The sequence below is a fragment of the Emys orbicularis genome, chromosome 8, assembly GCF_028017835.1.
Source record: "Emys orbicularis isolate rEmyOrb1 chromosome 8, rEmyOrb1.hap1, whole genome shotgun sequence".
Classification (NCBI taxonomy): Eukaryota; Metazoa; Chordata; order Testudines; family Emydidae; genus Emys; species Emys orbicularis.
In genome coordinates, this window is record NC_088690.1 from 38,189,476 (window position 1) to 38,214,749 (window position 25,274).

Here is a 25,274-nt window from a genome sequence, read left to right on the forward strand (position 1 = left end):
GGGCGGCGGTCTGCTCCTCACCCACCCCTCGGGGAGCCCTGCCGCCTGCGGGCTCCCGGATTGCAGCCCAGCCCGGGCGGGGAAGCTACTTCGCTCCGCCTCCCACAGGCAGCTGCAGCGTGGGGAGCCGCCAGAGTGCAAAGCGCGCACGCGGCAGGTTCGCCAGTCCCTGGGGCGGGTCTTCTCCCCCCACCCCCCCTTTCCGCGGAACGTCTCTTCCTCCCGTCCCCGGCTCCGCTCCCTGCCTCCAGCCGCTTCCAGTCCTGCGCACTGGGCGTGCGGCTGGCGGGGCGGGCAGGCAGGCTCCGGCAGCCAATCGCAGGGGCCGCCGGCCGGGCTGCCACAGAGGGATGGAGGCTGAGAGCAGGGTACCGGGGCCGCCGCTCTCCGGCTCCCCGCCTGGCGGCGGGGGAGGAGCCGCTGCTGCTGAGCCCCGGCCGGGCCCCCCCGGCGCAGCGCGGGCCCCGCCGCCCCCCGCCTCCCCGGAGGAGCTGGCCTTTGACGACGACGAGGAAGACCTGGAGGTGTTCAGCAAGGTACGGCCCGGGGCCCCTCTCCCCGCCGGGCAGCCCCGCGCCCTCCTTCCCCCGCTGCACTTTGCCCCGGGCGCTGCCCCATCTGTGGTGCCGCCAGGGCTTGTCTCCAGAGCGGCGGCGATGTGACGGGCAAGCGGGGCTCCCCCGCCCAGTGCCCTGGAGCTGCCGCTGGCCGGGAGCTGCCCCCGGCTCGTCTCATCGCCCCCTGCACTTCGGGATGGGGCAGCCTGCCCAGTGCAGACACCCCGCAGCGGGGTCGGCCCTCCCCTGCCCTCCCGTGACCCCCCCCTCCCGTGACCCCCCCCCCCCATCACCCTGGTGCGGGGCGGGGAGTCAGTGGCCCGGGAACCCCAATCTTGCACTTGTCTGCAGGTTCCTGTGGACGTGCAGTCGGAGCAACAATCCAGGTACAGTGACCTCTGCTACCTGGGCACGGTCCTGCAGGTTGTTCATTGCTCTAGGCAATGGCAATGAAGCTTGGCAGAGAAATAGCACTCTTCCTCTTCAAAGCGTTGCACACACATTAACCTGAGACGTCACCATCTGCTTTGTTTTAAAGAGCAGAAAATAGGGATTGTAACTGAGTAGAAAAAGGAAAGACAAGCAGTTGAAGTGCAAGTAGTGTTCTAATTCTTGTAGGCAACTGTTGTTTTCCACTCATGTTTCAAACAACCATTTAAAAACAAGGAGTTAGGTGCCCCCTCCCCAGGAATTTGCATTTAATGGTTCTCTGGCATGCATAGAGGTGTTTGGTTTTTTCCCAATGGGGATTCACAATCCATTAAGTACTGTAATAGTTTTAGGATGCGTTTTTAAAGAAAAGTTGCTAACTTTTAAGTTTCTATTCAGTTTGTGCCAGTAATAGAGGTTGGACAGCTTTAGGATCAAAGTATCCCCAGCTGTTACACTTTTTGTAATAGGGGAACTATTATGGTCATTTTGGATATTGGACATGTGGGTTCTGACTCTCTCAGCAGTTTTTCCTCAGTAAACAATTATTGGCATTTGTCATTATTAAGCACCTAGGTAAAATTGTTTGGTAAATTTGTGGGTGCAAGCACAATTCTATTATTGTACAGGCAACTGACCTAGAACCCCAATCTTGCAGTGTGATGTGCACGAGTCAGTGCGAGTTTCCCTACACAGTCCTAAAGTGGGGGCAGAGGCCTGTCTGTATAGATCTTATTGCATTATCAAAGCCCTAGTTATTATCTTTAATTAAGTACAGCCCTTGAAATTTACAGTCATGTGTACCAATAAAATACATAACAAATATAATATCTAAATATTTAATCTACAGGCATGGTTTATATACAGTGTATATTGAAATATACTCACCAGTACACAAGTTTCAAACTTGAGTTTATTCAAAACCGTTTGAGTGTGTGTACCAGTGTTGTGTATGTAAATCAAATTGAGAATAGGTATCATTTAAATTTACGTGTACTTTGATAGAGGAGGAGACAAAATGATTAGTGTCTGAAACTTGGTATAGACCCAGATTGTGCAAACATTCACACATATGATTAACTACATTCATGGAAGTAGTCTCTGAACTATCATGAATCTTGTGATTGTTTGTTTGTTTTCTTAACACCACAGCTCCTGAAGTCCAGAATCTCACTGTTTATTTAAAACCAGTTTCTAGCCCTCATGGTTGCAGGAAAAAAATGTGGAATCATGACTTGACAAAGTCCTGGCTGGGATGATTTAATTGGGATTGGTCCTGCTTTGAGCAGGGGGTTGGACTAGATCAGTGGTTTTCAAACAGCAGGTTTTCAAACAACAGTACTGGGTCGCGGCGGCTTTGGTCAGCGCTGCCGACTGGACCGTTAAAAGTCTCATCGACCGTGCTAGCTGTTCTGACACCGTGCTATGCCCCAGAAGCCAGACCTGCTGCTGGCTGTTGCACCCCAGAAGCCTCGGAGCTGAACCTGCTGCTGGCCGCTTTTGGGGCGCAGCATGGTCCGTGGTGCCAGGACAGGCATGAAGCCTGCCTTAGCACCCCCGCTGCGCCACTGACCGGGAGCCGCCCAAGGTAAGCCCGTGCCCCAACCCTGCACCCAAACCCCTTGTCCCAGCCCAGAGCCCCCTCTCTCACCCTAAACCCCTCGTCCCCAGCTGTGTTGGATCATGGACATCAACAATTTTCTTCAACTGGTTCGCCAGAAAAAAAGTTTGAAAACCACTGGATTGATGTGGATAGATGACCTCTTGAGGTCTCTTCCAACCCTAATCTTCTATGATTCTGTGGTGGAAGCTTAGAAGCCAGAAAATAAAATGAACTCAGTTAAAAACAAACAAAAACTTTTAACCCATTCTGATAATTTTTTGAGGTCTGACTCATAATATTTGAACTCTTGATGTTGGCAAGTGCACATTTAAGTGTTTGTAGACTCAGGGCCTAATTCCTTGGCTTTTGGGCCCTGATTTTGAATTTGGATTCATATGAGTTACACTCATAGACTAATCATTCTATTAATTCGACCTAATTTCGTAGTGTAGACATACCCTAAGACCAGAGGGGACTTTCATGATCATCTAGTCTCACCCACTCCTATAATAGACCCATAGCCTTTGGGTAAGTTATTGAAGTCCTCAAATCATAATTTAAAAACTTCAAGTTACAGAGAATCCACCATTTACAGTAGTTTAAACTTGCAAGTGACCCATGCCCCATGCTGAAGAGGAAGGCAAGCACCACCCCCTCCCCCCCGTCTCTGCTAATATCTGAGGGGAAATTCCTTCCTGACGCCAAATATGGCGATCAGTTAGTTGACCTTTGTATCCGCTTGGTGCTCAATCACATGGCTCCAGTTATAAGACTAGGTAGGGCCTTGCAAAATTCTTTGATGCCTTACATTGGGTACATAACTTTTTTTCTTTTTAAAACAGATGACTAAAATAAGAAGCGATGATTCTTTTTTTTTTAATTAAAAATTGGATTGTTTTTATTTAAATTAGACTTTTTGGATTAAATTACAGTTTTCTTTTTTAAAATAAACCTGTTTAAAATAAAATCTGAATTTAATACAAAATATGTTAAGGCCTACATAAAAAGTATATATGCTGAATCCATGAGCCTCTGTCAAAAACTTAGATGTTTACCCCTGATTCTAACTTTTGAGGTCAAGCTTTATAAATATGGCACAATAAGTCAGTCTGAGTAATTTAGGAGGTTGTGTCATTTTCAAGATTTAGGCAAGACCAGGAACTTAAGCTCTTGTCACTTTTACTTAGACATTTTTGAAAACTTTCCCAGACTGACCTGAAATAATCAGTGTACTTCACTGACTACAGTTAATCCCTCTGTTTAATAAATCATTTAATTGTAAGTGAAACATGTTTTGATACATAAACTTCTCTTAAACAAAACAACCTTAAACGTTTTATTAATACAAAGAAATTTTATATGCTGTTTTATGTGTTTCCTTAAATCCCAGTTACCATCTTTATGCAGTTTGATCCAAATATGAGCAAAAAGTAAATTATCTAGTAAATAAGCAATATATCATGCACTGTTTCCTAACATACTAAAATGTACAATTAATAAGAATCTGAAGATATTAGGCCATATAATTCCTTAAATAAATGTATACAATTATAGTGTACCCTCCTAGGTAGCAAAAAGATTTACCAAATCTAGTTTAAAGGCTCTCTCTTGTTGTAAATCAACATATTAGAATGGTTATATCAATCAATGAGAATGCACCTTTCTTTAGAAAATAACTGAAATACAAAAGGAAAAGTTGATTTAAAATCAGTGATTTTCAATTGAGGCTTTCCACTTGGTGATTTAAATCACCTCAATCCATTCTGAATATCACGATAAAGAATGGATTAATTCATTTTTGCCTTGACTGATAAATTTTATTGTAGTTTTTCAAAGCTATCCCGTGCATGTTCTAAAGTGTAGAATAATATATAAATCTAGAGGAAATAATCAGTGTGTGCGCAGACACGTGTTGGGAAGTACAAATAGGCTACCCCTCCATCTCATTAAGTGATTTTTCTTTAACCTGGTATTCTTTAATTCTTCCAAGATTGCAACTGCTATATGAAGATCTGTAAGTTGGTGCATTAAATATGACTCAGTTATGGTAATAATTTGTTTTATGTCTGATTTGATAAAAGCAAGATCTGTCATTATTACCTTCTCTTTTCAAGCAAACCCTCAAACTTGGTAAAGAATAGAGCATGCACTGAGCCAGTCCTGATAAGGCAAACAGGCTCCAAAAATAGCATATGGGGTGATAACCACCTACCCTTTGAGGCTTCTTAAGTAAACCCAATAGATTGCTAACTCTCTGAAATGACACAGTAGAATATCTAATAGTACAGTGGTAGGAGCAGCAAATATTTCATCCTGAAGAAGAGTTCGGTGTGGCTCGAAAGCTTGTCTCTTTCAGAAGTTGGTCCAATAAAAGAGATTACCTAACCCACCTTGTCTCTCTAATTAAGTGCAAACTCATTTGGCATTGATGTTGCATGTACTTTTATAGCACTTGGACTGTAATTCAACATTTATTTTCTTGAGCACACATTTCCAGTGTTTCTGTAAACACAGTTAGGCACTGGGCACAGAGGACTGGGAAGAAATTGATATATTAGAAGGGTAACTGTAGAGACTTCACATTTACTATGAAAGTTATGTGTTTGATAGTACTGAAGGAAAAATCTTGATATTAATAAAGTAAGGCCAGAAGGGACCATTAAATCATCTAGTCTCATCTCCTGTATGCCACACAATACTGTGTACCTCTGTAGTGAGCCCAATAGTTTATACTACAGCATATCTTCTAGAAAGATGTCCAATCCTGATTTGAGGACATCAAGAAATGGAGAATCCATTTGAACAATTTAGTGCAAAAGAGTGTCAAAACATAACTTAAAGAGTTATTTGACTTTTATTTGTGTGATCTTGGCTTTTGGCTTTACTGGTCTAAGCTAGGAAATTTATTCAGGAAGTAATACTCATTTGCCTCTGAGTATGTCTACTCAGGGATAAAAAAAACCATGGCTGGCCCAGGTCAGCTGACTCAGGCTGGTGGCATTTGGGCTCTGGAGCTGAAAAATTGCTGTGTAGATGTCCGAGTTCTAAGACCCTGTGAGGGTGAGGAGTCCCAGAGCTCAGGCTCCAGCCCAAGCCCGAATGTTGCAATTTTTAGCTCTGCAGCCTGAGCCCTGCGAGCCCAAGTCAGCTGGCCCTGTCCAGCCACAGCCATGCCATAGGGCTTTTATCCCTGGGTAGATATACCCTATACCTGCTGGTCCATTGCAATTAGTTCAGTTATGCTGCTGCTTGCTTATCAAAGGGATAAGGTACCTTATATCAAAAACTTGTTATAAAACATGGATTGCAATCAATATTTAAGGATAGCTATAAAAGCTTTATAATTATTAAGAATCCAAGTGGCAGAAATGTATTCCCTAATTATATCAAAGAAAAAATGTAACAGGTGTTAAAAGGTATGCAAAGTGGTAAATTATTTCTATAAACAAAACAAACATTTCACACTGTGTTTGGACGCATAGCATCCCTTTTCTGTCTTGAACATTTGCACTTACTGCTTTTGTTTATAGGCGAGGAAGACAGTTTACTTAAGATGCAGATTTGGGATCCGATTTTCTATGGTAGTGAAAGTCTCCTGGAAGGTTTTTAATACTCTCAACTTCTTCTGTAGCCAGTGGGTGTTGTGCACACACAGTTCTTTGCAGGATCAGGCCCTTTTACTTGATTCCCAAATCAACTTGCTTTCTTGTTTCCAGTCTCTCAGACTACCTACGTTGTTAACTGGCTGGTCCCTTGTAGTTGTTATATACCTACTGTTAAAGGGGTAGGTATGAGGCAAATTTTGGTTTCAGATTTAATGTATGGAAAACTTACTGTTCCAAAATCTATAAAATGTTCCCAATAAAAATAACTAGATGCAAAGTAGCTGTGATTTTTTTGCTTTACATATAGTCTTCTGTGGAATTTGTAGCTTAAACAATGTTGTATTGTGCTGGTACATGAGTATCTAAAAGTGAAATTGACTTCATTTTTCATTTAATTCAGTTTAGGCAATGAAAATAGGCCAAATAGCTAAATGGTGAAAAATAAGATTCTTAATTGTCAACTTTAATCTAAAGGTATTACTCAGAATATAAACACAAAGCATTTATTTTGTAAAAAACCACATGGATGTTTAGCCTGACACTGTCCATGTCACAGGAAGTCTCTGTCACTACCCAGTGTTTGACTGCTTGACCAGTTCATGTGGTCTCACACACACCAGGTTGTTACCTTTTCACCACTTGTGTATTTATTCTTTCCTTGCAAAATATCACACTATAATGCAGGCTTAGAGCAAGATGGGGCTTCCCCACAGTCCTCACTCCTCAGCCCGGGCTCACCCTCTGAGCTTTCCTTCTGAGCTTCCCCTTGCTTCCACTTACATCCTTTCAATTACATCATTAGCCCAGTAACTACCACCCAGGTGCTCATAATTCCCAACAGAAAGTATTTAATTGCTCATAGCTGAGCCTGTGGCCTTCTTCATGCTGAAGAGCATCAGCGAACAGGGTGCTACTAATCATGCCATGACTCAGTCCCTTTAATATAGAAACCTTGACCAGTATCTGGAGGGAAAATATCAAAGGCCAGCACCCAGTGTTGTCAGCCTGATTGGGCATTGTGTAATATTCAAGGTGCAGGACCTGTTCCTTTTTATGTTAACCTCTGTTACAATGGTTAAAAGAATGCTGAACCTTGTTCCATCTTGTAAGGTAAAGTCAAATCAAAGTGTTGTCTTCAGTTTCCCTTCATCCTCTGCTTTCTTGAATTTCGTGATACACATGATACCCCATACTATCAGTTGTGTCCCATGTTATAATGGGATGACATAGTTTTGACCAGAGCTGCCAGGACTTTGGTTATTGACCAACTCAAATTCTTGACCATGTTCTCCTCTCAAAACTTCACTATGCCTAGCCAGGTCTACCCCTTTGGAGAAATCCTCTCTCAGTCAGCCACAGTATCTGTGAGAGCTTGGAAAATCTATTCGGTCTGACTGTCTGTTCTGGGGAGTGATCTATTTTATCAAATAGTCTGAAATTTACATTAAGACAGGAATACTGTTATGTATTGAAACTTGCACTACACCTCACCAGTTGTTGGAACAGTCATCTGTAAACTGAACCCAACAGGTTAATTTTCCACTGAGTTCTTGGCAGATCCTCAACTGGCGTAAGCTGCCAGAAAGCTGCTGAAGTCAATCGAGCTTTCATGACAATTTAAACCTGTTGAAGGTCTATCCCTACGTATATGTTCAAGATTTTTCTGTAGGAGTTTGATACTCTTCATGTAAATACACAATGTGGAACTGAGTAACCTTGTCTATTTTAGGTGATTTTGTGAAAGGTATATGTTGGAAATGCAAAGAAATTAAGGATTCTTACTTGGAATTCAGAAAAACATCTACCTCTGAAAATTTTCGCAGAACTTTTTATCTGTGACAACTATCAAGTTAAATGGCTGTAATAAGAAGCATCAATGAGTTTTTAGAATTGGATGTCCTGGTAAAATATTATTTACAAAAAATATAGTTTTTCAAATGTTACACACTCAGTTTGTAATCTAAGGAAATAATAAAGCAAGACATCTCTGAGCAGTTAACTCGCATAGACATTGAATTTGTCAATAGGCATATATTTGGCTGTGATGTTAATCAGTTTTATGAATGCATAAAACTTCTCCTTACTGACATTCAATTCTTTCTTAACATAAATTGCTTGTTAATTTGGTGGCTTTTTAAAGGGATCGACTTGAAACAGTATTCTTCTAAGTGTCCCCTCCTGCAGGAAGCTGTGAACAAATAAAATCTTGATGGAATGCCACATAGAAACCACCATGTCTATAACCTACAAACATTTATATTCTTGAAAAAATACCAATTGTGCTACTTTAACAATCTAAATAGTGAGATAAGCCTTGAGAAAAAGTGGCAAAGAAATGACAGGGCTTTTGGAGAGAAAATGCATCTTTAAGTTAGATATAGGTTAACTTTACAAATAAAAAGAATATCACGCCTCACATCATCAGTTAACCTGAATAATCAGTGAAACTAACAAGTCATGATGTGACCAGTATTTTACATAGCATTTATGTCATTTAGGCCCCACTTGTACAAACGGATCCACTGGTGCAAACCCTATTTATTGGGACATATGGGTCTTCACTGGTACATATATTTGTCAGATCTGGGCCTTTTAATCAGTATTCTTCTGTTTGTACAGCAACAAAGAAGAAAACATTAAAAAGAGAAAGTATTGCAAAGTCACAAATTGGCAACATTCAGCTCAGTTTCTGAAGTTGACTAAGCTTCAAACTGACATACAAAGTAAATTCATTTTCTGTCTATGCAACTTGCTTCTCCAGTTTGTCTTTGATTACTTGGGGTGGATCAAATGCAAAATGTGGTATGATCACTAATTCACATGCAGCTTGAAAAACCTGTATGCACTCACTTACTCCTCTACAAAGAACAGTATTTCATTTGTAGTTATATCTTCATCGATGTGGGTATTAAAATGCTCTTTTCTCTCACGTTCTATTTTTATATACTTAGTGCACAGGAACTGATTTTCCCCTCCATTTCATGCTCAGCAACTGCTTCTTTCTTCACCCCTAAAGGCCAGAAGCACCAGCCCCTTACCCATACGTCATGAAAAAAACTAGTGTTCGTTGCTTCTTACCAAAAATTATGGCTTCAGTAATTGCCCATTGTAACCATGCCTCAGTGGGTCACAACTGAGGATGCCAAATTCAGGACAAACTGCTGAGAAGAAGGGCAGATACACCCCAAGACTGGTGGCTAATCCCCCATAGGATATACCAAATCATCAACAAAAGTAAACTTCTGTTTCCCCACACTGGCTAACAAGAAGTCATAAAGGCAGTTTCCTTTCATTCCAGTCCTTGTATTACCACCAAAAACACTAGACTTAGAGATGAGTGGTTCTTTAAAACCAATCTCTTCAAATAAAAGGTTCTTCTGATCCCAAATGACCAGGCATACATCCGGGTCAATATATAACTTAGATCTTACCCCAAAATCATGCTGATGCCAATCCTAAAATCTAAAGGTTTATTTATAAAAAGAAAGAAAGGTGAGAGTTAAAATTGTTTAAAGGAATCAAATACATACAATAATTGCAGTTCTTGGTTCAGGCTTGTAGCAATGATGGAATAAACTGTTGGCTTAAGTCAAGTCTATGGCTGCTTCCAAATCATTGGAAGGGCCTCAATTCCTTGGTTAGAATGCTCCCATTAGTATAAGTTCATAGTCCAGAGGCTGGAGCAGAAAAGAGGCAAAATGGAGGGGTTTCCAGGGCTTTTTATATCTTCTGCCATGTGGAAGGAAACCCATTGTTTCGAATAAAGCCCTCAGCACAACTAGTGGAAAATTACAGATGACAAGATGGGAGTTTGGAGTCACATGGGCAAGTCACCTGTGCATGCCTGATTTCGCTTAATCATTGCAGGAAGCCATTACCTATATTTCAAATGCAACGTCCACTCAGTGTAGATGGGCGTCTCCCATGGTCCATTGTGAGTTACGTGTCCTTTTGATGGGTTACTCAATTTGAATAGTCCCTCCAAAATGTGCTGGCTAACTGCCTTGTGGGCGTTACCCCAGGAGCAAACATTTGAAATACAGGTATATAGCTAATTCTCATAACTTCAAATACAAAAATGATACATGTATACAAATAGGATAATTATATTCAGCAAATCATAACCTTTCCACAGATATCTTACATGCCACATTTTGTACAAGATTTGTTGCAAATATAGAACAGTGGTTGCAATAATGATCTATATGGTCCTATTTTAATCAGATAACATCACACCCTTAAAACCATAAAGGCCCAGGCCAATGTTTACTTTTCCTTGTGAATCCTGCCCCCAACCTCCCTAGTACTACTTTACCTACATTTTTCTCCTTATTGACAATATCTTCCTGAACTTGTTTCCCATATGCTCTATATAAATCCTATACCTGGCTACTGAAAACTTCCAAATCTCCAAAACATCTGCTATGGACAAAGCCAGGTATTTGAGTAGCCCGTCACTAGCACTCCTTTTTAGTATAACAGTTGGTCAGGCCACTGACAATGGTTTCTTTCTTGCTGCTCTAGTCCCAAGCACTTAATCTGCAGAGGCGTCTAACAGCAGCTTCTTTTTCCTCCACATCTGCAAGCATGTAGCGTGAGGCAGACTGCAAGCTCAGGATGCTTGGCTCTGATTGCAGCTCCTGTTGGAAGCACATCTGCTGTGTGTCCGACATGTTGTAATATTTGGGTGATGGCAGAACGTGACTTTAAAGAGACTTTAGAGAGTCAACTGAAACAAAAACCATTAGGAGGACGAAATAAGAAGACTACAAATTTTGAAGGAGGATATGTTTGCCTACCAAAATTGACAATGCCTTTAACATTAAAACTACCCTACAATAATAAATCTAAGATACTGTTTGTTTCATATTCGTGGATAACTTTGTCTTCCCTTCACCCTTCTTATTTTCCTGTGAGTCAGAGTTTTCACATGTGTAATATTCCTTCTAGATTCCTACAGCAGAATTGTTGCATGCTTGAGTAGTCTGCCTGTGTTCTTTTATAAGTAGGCTGAGTGATGACAATGTAACTTGCCAACCAAAACACAGCTGGCTGGTCTAATTTTAGGACCACAAACTGAACATCCCTCTCAACTACATGGTTACTCAAATCCTTTCTGTGGTGATGTGCTCTTCTCCCCTCCCCAGAAGGCTTGTACACCTCTACCTTGATATAACGCTGTCCTCGGGAGCCAAAAAATCTTAACGCATTATAGGTGAAACCGTGTTATATCGAACTTGCTTTGATCCACCGGAGTGCGCAGCCCTGCCCCCCCGAAGCACTGCTTTACCGCGTTATATCCGAATTCGTGTTATATTGGGTCGCGTTATATCAGGGTAGAGGCTGTTTTGTGTTAGTGTCCTGATCTAGCATATTTTGAAATGGCTTTCATTCTGCATGTAAGTTACCATACTTAGCCAAATGGAGTTATGCAACTATAAAAGCACAACTCTTACTTCTTCCCCCACACTTCCAACCAATGCTGATTAGGTGCCAGAGTAAATGAATGCTTTTGAAGGCAGTATGCTCTTCAATGGAGTAGAAATGTCTGGAGAGAGACTAGGTGAAGTCAGTAAAATCACTCTACTGGACACACACTTAAACTCATACTCAGTAATTAATAGCTACTGAAGGTCTTAAGGTAACTTTATTCTTCTGTAATCTTCCGTCTCACTATTATTTACTTATTAAAAAAACTGCTTCTAAAAGGAGGGAGGAATCTTGGCACATTAGCTATAGAAGTGAGTAATTCTTGGAATAATACAGGGGATGCTAGTATAGTGGCTGGCCAACAATATTTTTATGCTTGCTACTTCAGCAATTTCTTCTCAACAACCCCCCCCCCCCTTTTTTTTTTAATTGATGGACTCTGAGGAGGGCTGTTCTCCTGACTTGCTATAGGTAAGCAGCATGTTTGAAAGGGAATAGTCACTATGGGGCTGCTCATTCCATAGCACTGTTGGCTGAACAAACAACTGGGATTTCATATACACCTCTACCTCGATATAATGCTGTCCTCCGGAGCCAAAAAATCTTACTGCGTTATAGGTGAAACCGTGTTATATCGAACTTGATTTGATCCGCCCCCCCTGGAGCGCTGCTTTACCGCATTGTATCCAAATTCGTGTTCTATCGGGTGGCGTTATAATGGGGTAGAGATGTACTGTTTTGGAATTGGCCATGCCTACAGGAAAAAGGCTGTAAAACATTTACTATGTAAAGAAGTGGTTGTGCACTCTTGAGCAGTAGTTTGCTTTTTCTGTGTCATTTTAAACATCTAATTATAAGTAAAGGGATATGTTATTTATTTATGTTGTGGTGATGTCGGATGGCCCAATCAGTAGAGCTCTGCGCGGATACAAAATTTGTATCTGCATCCAATTCGCAAACATGGTCTGCGATATCCGCATCCGTGGATGTGGATATAAAGCGGATATCCACAGATTTGCGGGGCTCTAACAATCAGGTTTAGAGCCCTGTTTTGCTAATAGAGAGTGTTGCAGACTTGGCTGAGTCCCTCTAGTGGACTATCACCAGTCTGTTGTAATTGGACCCAACCTTTGGATCCCATGTGCTTCCAAGCCAGCTGGGTCTGGGCAGACTCCAGGCACTGTTTCTAAGGCTGGTTGTACTGTCACTGTCTGTCATCCTTCCTTGGGATGTGGGACTCCATAGTCCAACTGCCCTGGGCCCCGAATCCAGTGCCGGGACTTCCCATCCCTGCCCAGTCACTTATGCATGCTCAACTAGCTGTGGGTGCTCTGGCTTACAGTTTAACCCTTCAGGAACCATGTGGCAGTTAAAGCAAGAAACATGGGCTTTGCAACAGGAGTTTCTTAACCAAAGTAACATTTACTCCTAAAGCATACAAGAGTTACAGATTTTTAGGAAAAAACAAAAATGTATATGTTATCTTCCCCCACCTCTGTGTTCACCCCTTCTGGTGAGGCCTAGGCCACTCATTGTGTCATGAAGTAGGTATCTCTGCCTTCTGCAGGCCTTTTGCTGCCTGGGGATGGTTGGCTTGAGGAGAGAGGGAGCTGAGAGCAGATCCTGATCTTAAACAAGGTTTCTGTGCTCTCTGTCAGGTGATGTACTGATCAACAGCAGAATTCCCATTGGGTGGTTAGTAAGTCCCAGCCACTCTGGAGTTCAAACTGGGAAAACCTGGCTCATCTCTATAGCAGAACCGTTGTGGGGCTGGACCCTTTACTTGGAAGACTATCACAGTTGATGACTCTTGTGTTAGCTTTTCAGGGAGTTGTCCAGTGTTGCAATAAGCTGCCATTGGTCTGTCCTTGATGGCTCTAGGCAGTTATGGTTATATACTCAAAATGAGAATTTGAAAGTCCCAGTTTGATACAGACATACACCAATCCATCAAATATGGTTTCTGTCCTGAAGAGTGAGAGGTTCCTAAGAAGGGGAAAATACTGACCCGCTGAGTTGGATTGAGCTGATATCTATCAAGAACAAGTTTATGATTTGTGCTGGATTGTCCCAAGAGAATGTGAATAAAGCTGCCAGCTGCCTAAAGCTGGGGGAGGAAGAATCTAGCTTTGTAGTGAGACCCTTGTAGGACTATGATTGGCCAACTTATTTGATTTTTATTTATCTGGTTCTGATATTATGCCTGTAAAATCAAAGCCTGGCAACTTTAAAATGCTGCAACTCGTTAAATCTATCAACTGTGACTTAGCCATTGTGTGAAATTTGTTCTTCCCCCTGATGGTGATGGAACAAATGACTTCACTGCACATTAAGTGGTGGGGGCCGTTGTCTGGCTTTTAGGAAAAGGTGTGTGGCCCCTTTAAGGTCTGGATGGCCAGAATGACTTGCTGCAGCAAGAGGATGGGGTCCACCTGTCAGACTTGGGAGCTGATGCATTTTTGGCTGATATCAAAGAGGGTATTATTGATACATGGGGGGAGGCTGCCAAGCTAATTGCTGGTGCTTCCTTGTGGTGGATGTCCAGTGCATGTTTTCCATAGGGAAGGGATAAAGTGATCAGATAGAATGAACTGGGAAAGAATTTAAGGGAGGTATTATTTAAAGGAATGGAAATGGGGGGGGGGGGGGTGTTCAGGGCTCCTATGACTGGTACAGCAGGGAACTAATCCCCCTCTTTTTAGCCCCCCTTAACCGTCATTTGAGGGGTGGGAGTGGCGAGGTCCCAGTAGCAGGTAGGCTGGGGACTAGGATGAATAAAGGAGGGGGGGCTGGCACCACCCCCGCCCCCTCCCCCAGTATATATAAATGATTCTAGAACAGTGGTTCCCAAACTTTAACAACCTGTGAACCCCTTTCACTAAAATGTCAAGTCTCGCGAAGCCCCTCCTAAAAATATTTCCAGGGATTTTCTCCTTTACCTGAGTATAAATTATAAAAGCAGTGATCTTGGAAATATAAAATTTGTTTTTATGACATGCTTATTACACACTGTTTATTATTAATTATTATTTATCATTACAGTATTTTTATTACATTATGAAAACAGCAACACTCTTCCAAGATCTCACTTTCGTAGCTTGTATCACTTTGAATAAGCCTGTTATAAGACAAGGCTCCTATGTTTCATCAAGGAGTATCAGATGTGAAACAAGCATGAAGGTATTTAAGAAGCCAACTTAAAGATTTCCTCCTACACAAGCATTTAGGTCTTGAGCAATCCAGGCAAACAACACACGTTACAGCAAAGCTTAAACTTGTTCTTCATAATAATTTTAAAAACAATACTAGCTGCCTATTTAATTTTAAAAACAGCAAAAAATATCCACCTCACTTTCCATTTCTTATAAGGAGTCTTGAAGTTTAAATCTCAGTGTGATAGATATGCTTGCTTTGATCTGCTTAGCTCTTGGAAGTCCAGGGGCTCCGGGCTGCTGGCCCCATGGTGACTGGGGTTCCTAGGGACAGCTCTGTGCCATTAGGAATTTTTTCCCGAGAACCCCCTGTAACATTTCACGAACCCCAGTTTGGGAACCACTGTTCTAGAATTACCTGCACTGTATGCTGCTATCTGCTGGTTATTTCCTGACATTTAAGAATAAAGTTGTGGCCTAATTAATCCACATCTTGTTGTCTCCTGTTCGTCTTCCAGCATAGCCGGACAATGGAAGTGGTAAATGTGATTTTTATACCCTTCTCACTTACTGAAGAAAGCTGCTCAGTGTACATCTAACTTCAAAAATATGGACTAGATGCTTTCCTTTTGCTATAAGAGCCTCATAAACCTTAATGGTTTGCTTGAGCATTGAATGAGGGTGAGGTTTGTTGTATCAGTCTTGTCTGATCTCTTAACATAAGCGTGGTCTCATGTGTGGCTCGTACTTCGATGGAAGGGATATTTAGTAGGTGTGCTCCTTTCTCTGAATCGTTATTAAACTGATGCCCCAGTATTATATTGGAGGTCATTTTGTGACTGGAGGTGCTGTCTTTCAGATGAGGATTAAAACTAAGGTCCTAGCTGACAGCCTGTGACCTCGTAAACACCCATGGCACTTTTTTTTTTCCTTTGGCAAGGGTAAGAAAAAGAGGTCCTGACTTTCTGCCTTAAATCTTTCTGAATAATAAAACTTTCTAACTAAAGTTGGAGAGAAATTTTTTTAGGGCATAGTGTCCTTCCATCTTTGTCCTAAACTGTTATATACCATAGCATAGCTACATGCTTGTTTTTAATAGCTACTATCGTCATACCAGAGAGATCTGTTTTTCTGTCCCGGTGGTATATATAATTGTAATTCATAAATCTTAGTACTACTGGATTTAAAAAACAACAACACCACACTTAGTTTTTATACTGCTGATCCTTCATCGTCAAGGATTCTTCAGTTAAAAACTGTACTGAAGGTCTTTAATAATAAACATCTTTAAATAAATTACAAGGGGATATAATCATTTCATAAAACATCTGAAAGGAAAAGAGGGTAGCTATCTTGGTAAGGTTGCAAGAGAGAATTTAGATTTCAAGTCCTGGGTAACTGGCCTCTAGCAACTTTAATAAGGTTGGTAAGTGTGCTGTACAGCAGTAGTTCTCAAAGCTGGTAAGCCGCTTGTTCAGGGAAAGCCCCTGGCGGGCCGGGCTGGTTTGTTTACCTGCTGCGTCCGCAGGTTCGGCCGATCGTGGCTCCCACTGGCCGTGGTTCCCCGCTCCAGGAAGCAGCAGCCAGTACGTCCCTTGGCCCGTGCCGCTTCCCACAGCCCCTATTGGCCTGGAGCGGGGAACCACGGCCAGTGGGAGCCGCGATCGGCCGAACCTGCGGACGCAGCAGGTAAACAAACCGGCCCGGCCCGCCAGGGGCTTTCCCTGAACAAGCGGCGGCCCAACTTTGAGAACCACTGTTGTACAGTACAGTGAGTGCTTGGTTTAATTAGTTTGGGCATTTGTAGGTGACTTCTGTTTTCAGCTATCCATAACGTTGTCATCAAATGTAGTGTTCTGCTTTTCTCTCATCAGTTCTGTTCTTGTTTTTTTTAAACCACTTATTGAATTGAGCACTGAAAAGGATAAGAGGATGACAAGGCTGTTTGTGGTATATTTTTGCAGTTTTATCTGCTCTCTTTTTTACCATCTTAACCGTTCACTTCAGAGCAGTGGTGGGCAACCACATTGGCCGGGAACGGCGAACCACGGCCACTGGGAGCTGCGAGTGGCGGTTTCTGCGAACGGGCAATGTAAACAAACTGTCTTGCGGCCCGCCAGCGGATTACCCTGACGGGCCTTGTGCGGGCCGCCAGTTGCCCACCACTGCTTCAGAGCTATTGTTTTGATGTCTGAATCCTCCACCCTTATATGTTAATAAGAATTTTTTCAAATGTCTTATTTATCTATAGGATACATCACTGACTGAGGCAAATTCATTCAGTCCTTTGATACCAACATCCCCCTCTTCTATGATAAACCAGTACAAGTTTGAAGATGAGCCAGAATTAAGGGATCTCTTCATTACTGTTGATGATCCTGAAAGTCACATTACTGCCATTGAGACTTTCATTACCTATAGAGTTGTTACAAAGGTAAGTGTTGTTTAATAGTCATGATAGTTTAAGTGTAAAGTAAAACTTTACAGGTGTTAGTGTTTTAAAGGATTTCAAATAATCTTTCTAACATTTCAAAATTATATTCTGATTTTGCAGTGAGTTAACAGCTTGTCAAATTATTTCAAACTAGTAGCTAGATTCTAAAAACACTTTTAAGGTGAGTAAGGTTACTCATGTGAATATTTGCATGACTGAGTGCTGTAGAGATCATTAAAGGACTAGCTGAAGTTATTTTAATGATTGCAAAAGCAGGCTTTTGTGTGAAATTGGCATTTGCTATTGTGTCCCTTGACAAGAACATGAAACAAGAGGAAGGCTGATGCAGTTGGAAAGTACTATATTGGCATAAGTATTTGTGGAGCATGGGTAGGCCATAGAGAAGTGGTCGTTATGCTTGGCTGTTAATATGTGATAACTTGCTCACCACACCCCCTTTCAATTCTGCTTTCCTGTAATTGGATTGTTTGCTAGCACAAAGAAAAGTTTTCCTCCGATTCACATTTAATAACATTTTGGTTACAACTACAGCAATTTTTTAAATGAAAAGGTAATATTAGGAAAGTATTTAATGTGTTTTCAGCTGTCTTTGAATTCAGTTTCTCAGCTGGAGAGGAGGAAAGCCAGTATTATGAGACCAGCCAGTTCTCTGGGGATTATCAGCAAGTACTGCACATAGGGTTGCCGGCTTTCCGATTTGCAGAAAGCCGAACGCCATTGCCCCACTCCCTGCCCCGCCCCTTCTCAGAGGCCCCGCCCCTTCTCACTCAATCCCCTCTCCCTCCGTCACTCGCTGTTCCCCACCCTCGTTCATTTTCACCGGGCTGCGCAGAGGGTTGGGGTGCGACCAGAAATGAGGGTTTCGGAGTGTTGGATGGGGCTCTGGGCTAGGGGAGGGGGTACTGGCTCTGGGTGGGAGGTGTGGGCTCTGGCATGGGGCCAGAAATGAGAGTTCAGGGTGCAGGGGGGCCTCTGGGCTGGGGCACGGGGTTGGGGTGCGGTGGGGTGAGGGCTCCAGCTGGGGATGAAGGGTTTGGATTGCAGGAGGGGTGTGGGCTCTGGGAGGGAGTTTGGATGCAGGAGGGGGCTCAGGGCTGGGGCGGGAGGTTGGGGTGTGGGAGAGGGTTCAGGGTGCGGACTCCGGGCGGCACTTACCTCAGGTGGCTCCCGAAAGTAGCCATAATTTCTCTTTGACTCCTAGGCGGAGGTGCGGCTAGGCGGCTCTGCGCGCTTCCCCTGTCTGCAGGCACCGCTCCCAGCACCCACTGGCCGCGGTTCCTGGACAGTGGGAGCTGCAGAGCTGGCAGTCGGGGTGTGGGTAGAGTGCAGAGCCCCTGTGGCTACACCTCTGCCTGGGAGCTGGAGGGAAATGCCGGCCACTTCCAGGAGTTGCACAGAGCCAGGGCAGGCAGGGAGCCTGTCTAAACCGTGCTGCGCCGCCGATCGGACTTCAAACAGCCCGGTCAGCGGTGCTGACTGGAGCTGCCGAGATCCCTTTCCGACCAGGCGTTCCAGTCGAAAACCAGATGCCTGGCAACCCTAACTTCACAGCCTACATTTTGAGACCTACTATATTCATTTATTTTACTCTGACTTCTTTTTTGCTGAAGGTTCTCTTACAACAAATTTTCAAATGAAGAATGTTCCCTTTGTTTATGCAGGAGGGATAGGGTTTTTGTAGGAAGAGGGAAGAATGGTGGGGAGGGACGTTTTCTGCCTTCTCTTCTATGCATGATTAATTTGAAGAATAAATTCATGATGATATAACAGCTCTCTTGTCAACCCTAAGCATTCCAAAATCATGAGTCAGGTCTCAGTTAATCAGAAGTTTGCTCAAAAATTACTAGATTAAATAAAATTGGGTGGGGAGGTTCTTTTTATTTGCATTCTAGTTTCTGAGCCTATAAAATTCACTTGAAGCATGTTCTAAAGCTTTTCTTTTCAACCACAATGGCTAGGAACTTTGTTTTTAATGAAAACTGATATACGCTTGTAATTACTTGGCTCCAGGAGCTGGGGCTTGTTTTAGTCTCCTCCCATTAAAAACCCAAGCAAACAAAAACCACAGCAATATCACGAGACTTGATAAAATCATTAGAGTTGGCAGCACTGTAATAGGCATGCAGTTTTGCTAAAGTTTAAGGTTCTACTGGTGGGTACAAAACTAAAGTTGGTGACTGGTAGTGCAAACCATTAAATCCTGATGTATCTGTAGTTTCAGTGGTGCCCAAACTTATTACACAGGAGAGACACAAATCTAAGAACAACCTTGTGTGGACCAAACAGATTCTACATATTTTAATAAGATTTAAAGTCACCTGTATTGATTTATATTTTAAGTTCAGCTTGTTTTGTATGTATTCAGATAGGTTGTTTCTATGTACAGTATTGTCTATTTACACACCTGTGTAAACTAAAATGGTGTAAACATGATGATAAAACACTAATGAATCGGCCGTTAGTATATTGTGGTGAAGCAGGCTGTGGGCTGTGTACGGACTGTGGGCTGTAGTCTATATGAAATGGCAGGGCACCCATGGCCTATATGAAATGGTAGGGTTTTTATGGCTGAAACATGTGGCTAGGTGGCTGATAGCAACTGATATCTGGGACATGCTTCAGTTATTTTCAGTTTATTCAAGTGCTACAACATGGGTGTTCCTTAAACTCGGATTTGTCATCACTTTAAAGAGACCAACCCAAATTCAGAACACATCCATCTTAACTGGAAGGAAAATCTCACATCAAAATAATGATTAGAACCCTTGGAAAAAATTGTACTAGGTCGATTCTTATAAGACACTTCTTATGCACAGTTTGACACTTGCTTTTTTCTCACAGTAAAAGTTCACATTGTTTCATCTCTTACTAGGTTAGATTACTAAAAAAAATTGTAATTGGTAAGTGCTGAATGACATTAACTTTTTTCCCTCAGGGATCTCATTTTTATTCCAAAATGGTCAATCTACACTATTAAATATTTTTAGTACACCTCTACCCCAATATAACGCGGTCCTCCGGAACCAAAAAATCTTACCGCGCTATAGGTGAGACCACTTTATATCGAACTTGCTTTGGCCCCCCTGCTCCTTGTCCCCTGACCGCCCACTCCAGAGACCCCCATCCCTAATCACCCCCAGGACCCCACCCCCTACCCAACCCCTCTGCTCTCTGTCCCCTGACTGCTCTGACCCCTATCCACACACCCCCCGCCCCCTGACAGGCACTCACTGGCAGCGGTGGGAAGCGGAGCAGCCCGGCCCCAGCCCGCTCCACTCTGCCAGCTCCCAGCTGCGGCGCTCCACTTCCCGCCGCCGGTGAGTGCGGGGAGGTTGGGGAAAGGACGCCCCCCGTACTTACCTGTGGCGGGAAGCGGAGTGCCGTGGCTGGGAGCTGGCAGAGTGGAGCGGGCTGGGGCTGAGCTGCTCCGCTTCCGCTGCTGCCAGCGAGTGCGGGGAGGTTGGGGAAAGGGCGCCCCCCCCCCCCGTACTCACCTGCGGCAGGAAGCGGAGCGCCGCGGCCCCAGCCCGCTCCGCTTTCCTTGCCCCGGCCGTGTCGCTGGGGGAGGGGTTGGGGAAAGGTCCCGCACTCCCCGGCAGCGGCGGAAGCAGAGCAGCCCGGCCCAAGCCCGCTCCACTCTGGCAGCTCCCAGCCGCAGCGCTCCGCTTCCCGCCGCCAGTGAGTACGGGGGGGCGTCCTTTCCCCAACCTCCCTGCATTCACCGGCGGCAGGAAGCGGAGCGCCGCAGCTGGGAGCTGACGCGCTGATCCGCCGGAGCGCTGCTTTACCGCGTTGTATGCGAACCCGTGTTATATCGGGTCGCGTTATATCGGGGTAGAGGTGTACTCCTCTTAGGGTATATGTCTACACTCCAGCTGGGAGGTGTGATTCCCAGCTCAGGTAGCCAGTCATGCGCTAGTGCTGCTCGAGCAAATGTGCTAAAAATAGCTAGGGTAGCACAAGCGGTGGCTCAGGCTAGCTCCCAAGGTATGTATCCAGGGAGCCTGGGTGGGTTGGTACTCAAGCTAGCCCCAGCTCCTGTGCTATCCCAGCTACGTCGCTGTTTTTGGTTTGCTAGCTCGAGCAGAGCTACTGTATATCTGTCTACCCAAGCTGGGAATCACATCTCCCAGCTGCAGTGCAGACATACTTTTAGATTTTCCATCTTCATTTTGTGGTTATGATTTTCAGACATCTCGTGGTGAGTTTGACTCCAGTGAATATGAAGTTCGAAGACGATATCAAGATTTCCTTTGGCTGAAGAGCAGACTTGAAGAAGCACATCCAACACTGATTATTCCTGTAGGTTCGCTAGATTTTGTGTTACATTTGTTCTTTTGTTTTAAATTTATCTGTAATGAGCTTTGGAGAAATCTCTTTCAGGATTCTGGGGTCTAACAACCATTAAGAAGCTAATGTAGTTTAATTAATCTTTTATGTGTATGTGCAAAATTCAGAGAAAAATAAGGGCATTTCTCTTTTCCTTAACCTACTCTGCCTTTCCTTTCTCTTTATTTTATATCTATTCTGATGCATTATCTATTGCTAGAATCAGATTGAAACACTGTTTACTGTGTTAATTTTATAGTTTGTTTTTTGTGTGTGTAGTGAATTGTACAAGAATGTCTACCGTCTCATGGGTATTTGCATATTACATATATTACAATAGTTCTAAGTTATACAATGTTTTATTTATTTATTTTCCCCTCAGCCATTGCCTGAAAAATTTATAATGAAAGGAATGGTGGAACGATTCAGTGATGAATTCATTGAGACTCGAAGGAAAGCATTGCATAAATTTTTGAACCGAATTGCTGAGCATCCAACTTTGACTTTTAATGAAAACTTCAAAATATTTCTTACAGCACAAACCTGGGTAAAAAAAAAAAAAAATCTGATTTATAGTTATAAGAAATTATGAACTGCCTTACTAGGGGCCTGCATAGTTCAATATCTTCTTACCAACCATGGCTAGTGATAGAAGTGTCATAGGAAGGTGCAAGGAATCCTGCAGTAGGCAGCTATTGATTAACTTGGCAATAAGAAAAAATTCTGATACCCATCAGAGTTTGTCTTATGCTCTGAAGCATGAGGGTTGGTCTCCCTTCCAAAACTCTTATTCTCACTCTTCTAATTCTAATGCATGTGATTTTAAATTATTTTTTGTTTTGATATTTCTCTCCCTTTTTGCCTATTGTAAGAAGGTCGGACTCACCCCTGCGGCGCCTCCTGCTGGTCGTCCAGGGAATTAGCTCTCCAGCCTCTGGAGCGCCCTCTGCAGGCCGGTGATCCACCTGTCCTCTCCTTCTCGGCTCCCGTGTCCCTCCCAGGACCCCGGTGCCCCTTGCTCTGGGTGCTGCCCCCTGGCAGTACCCGCACGCTAGGTCTCCCCTCCCAGGGGAACCCCCACCCACTATCCCCACCTTGCCTCAGCACTAGGCCACTGCCAGTCACCAACTAGCCCCCGCTCCCTGGGGCAGACTGCAGTATAGGCCACTCATCACTGGCAAGGAGGGTTTGGACCTGCTGCCTTAGCCTAGCCCTGGGCTGCCCTCTGCAACCCCCAGTACCCCTTGGCCTTCCGCTAGGCCGCAGCCTCGGGCTATCCAGGCTGGAGCTCCCCAGCCTGTCCCCAGCCCTGCTCCACTCAGGTACGCTGTCTCTAGCCCCTGCAGCCAGGCCCTTCTCCCTCTGCACTCAGAGAGAGACTGCTGAACTTCTGGCTGCCCTGGCCTATATAGGGCCAGCTGAGTCTGTTTGGGGCATGGCCCCAGCTGCAACCACTTCCCCCAATCAGCTCAGCCTAAAAGCTGCTTTCTCCAGCCACAGCCCCCTCTGGACCGGAGCGGGGTTACCACCCCGCTACACCCATATTCTTTAAAAACAGTAGTAATAATCTGTTCATTGACAATGCAGCCAATAGACCACCATTTAATTTCCCACTGTAAGCTGTGCAGAATGTATCCACTGGAAAAGAAAGCAAGAATTTTGTCCTCCAAAGAGCATAGCTCTGAACTTAACCAAATGTTCCATTAGCAGTTTATAGAAGTGGAGGGAAAGTAAAAAGGAAAGAAAGAGGGGCTGCTTTCCACTGTAAGAACATAATTTTCCCCAATGGATGACTTTTCTCTGCACATTCTTCCCTCTGTTGTCTTGCCCAAAAGTCTGCATACTGGCTGACTCTGCTTTAAGACTGAAAGGGGAAGAGGTTTGTATTGTCTTAATCCTTCCCTTCCTAATCCCCCTGCATGCTCCCTGCTTCAGTAGAGCATGGCTAACCTATGACACAGAATGGTTATCCTTGACCATACAGCCTTCAATCACAATATAAAAAGGGAAATTAGTAAAGGGGTGGGGGGGGGGGGGGGAAGAGAGTCTAATTGCTACATATTTAATAACTTTACAATAAGATCTAGACATCAAATGAAAACCTAAAGTAGTTTGTTTCAGGGCCGCCCAGAGGATTCAGGGGGCCTGGGGCAAAGCAATTTTGGGGGCCCCTTCCATAAAAAAAAGTTGCAATACTATAGAATACTATATTGTCATGGGGGCTCCTGCGGGCCCGGGGCAAATTGCCCCACTTCCCCCTCCCCCCCCCCCCCCCCCCCCCCGGCGGCCCTGGTTTGTTTTATACATTCCTGTGTAGTTTTATTGTTTTAATTTGTTTTGCTTTAATTGTAAACCATGGGTAGACAACATTAAAATATTCACAAGGGTATGTTCTTCTTGTAGGAACTTTCATCTCACAAGAAGCAGGGTCCTGGCTTGTTTAGCAGGATGGGACAAACTGTAAGAGCTGTAGCATCCTCAGTAAGAGGAGGAGGAGTTAAAAATCGTCCTGATATGTTTACAGATATAAATGACTATATGGAAACATTTAATCAGAAAATAAACTTGCTAGACAAAATATCCCAAAGAATTTACAAGGAAGAAAGGGGTAAGTAGAAATAATGAACACACGCTTGTTTTTATTGACTTCAGAAAGTAATATATTGAACAAGTGAATTTACTGTGAAAAGTTAGTTCGCTTTCACTGTTCCATACAAAATGCTGCTTTCTAGCAAGAGAAATGGAGAACAAGAAACTGTTTTACTTTTTTCATTCAATGGCTAATCCTCGGCCTATTGGCAGATCAGTGTGCAACTGTGTGGGGATCCACATCTGGCAGCCTTCCTCATTGGTTTGAAGTTGTTAGGATGCCTGCAGAGGTAGCATGCTCATCTCTCAAGAGAGGAGAAGGAAAATAACTTGTCGATAACCTCACCTTTCTCTTGCTTGTTACTGAGTCACACCTGGAACTTCCTTGGACAGAATCAGCATAAATAATGTATTAATAGGGAGGGTAGTTTAACTATGCTGACAAGAAACTGAAAATTAAGAAAACCTAGAAGTTTGGCTGGCTTTTTACCATACTAATTGGAAGAACAGTATGAACGCTTTTTGTTGTGTACAGATGACTACTTCTTAAAGTGAAATATAAACACTTATTTCCTACTGGCATAATGACAATCACATTCTGAATCCCTGTTGTTTGTAGATATTCAAACCCCTACAAATTCTTATATGTTAACCAGAATCCCTTTCGTATATGAAGTTTTTTGTTTCTACAAATATAGTGTTCTGTACCTGTCAAACTGAGAAGTTCTTTGTACTTATTTTGAACCTTAGTCTGTGTGTATATCCAAATACTGGAGTGTATAGAATCAACAAAGAAATGTTGAGATGTTCAGGAAGGGATCCCTGATTACTATCAAAGGATGTCTGTTACTATAGATATGTGTTATAATGAACAATATGGTGTAATTGATGAAGGGTGCTTACAATCTAAATATGTTCTGTGATTGATAAGGAATATTTGTTACTGCAGATTTTTATGTGATTTATGAAATAATGATCCATTGAAAGATATTTGTAACTCATTAGGAATTGCTTGTTGCCACAGATGTTGTTAGTAATATGATTGGGTTAGAAATTTCTTTACCTTATCAGTCATGTAACCTGACATATCATAAAAAATTCCATAAGTAATTAGGCAAATAAAAA

The 25,274-nt window shown here is 43.2% G+C and overlaps 1 protein-coding gene across 1 annotated transcript in view; it reads left to right on the forward strand.

Moving 5' to 3' along the window:
- Positions 1-350: 350 nt before the first annotated feature.
- SNX7 (sorting nexin 7) overlaps positions 351-25,274 on the forward strand; it is a 64,853-nt gene continuing 39,929 nt past the window's right edge. The window contains exons 1-5 of the mRNA XM_065409825.1: positions 351-536; positions 17,028-17,210; positions 21,423-21,533; positions 21,943-22,107; positions 23,964-24,168. Of these exons, the coding sequence (XP_065265897.1) occupies positions 351-536; positions 17,028-17,210; positions 21,423-21,533; positions 21,943-22,107; positions 23,964-24,168 (850 nt within the window). The remainder of the gene's footprint in view (positions 537-17,027; positions 17,211-21,422; positions 21,534-21,942; positions 22,108-23,963; positions 24,169-25,274) is intronic.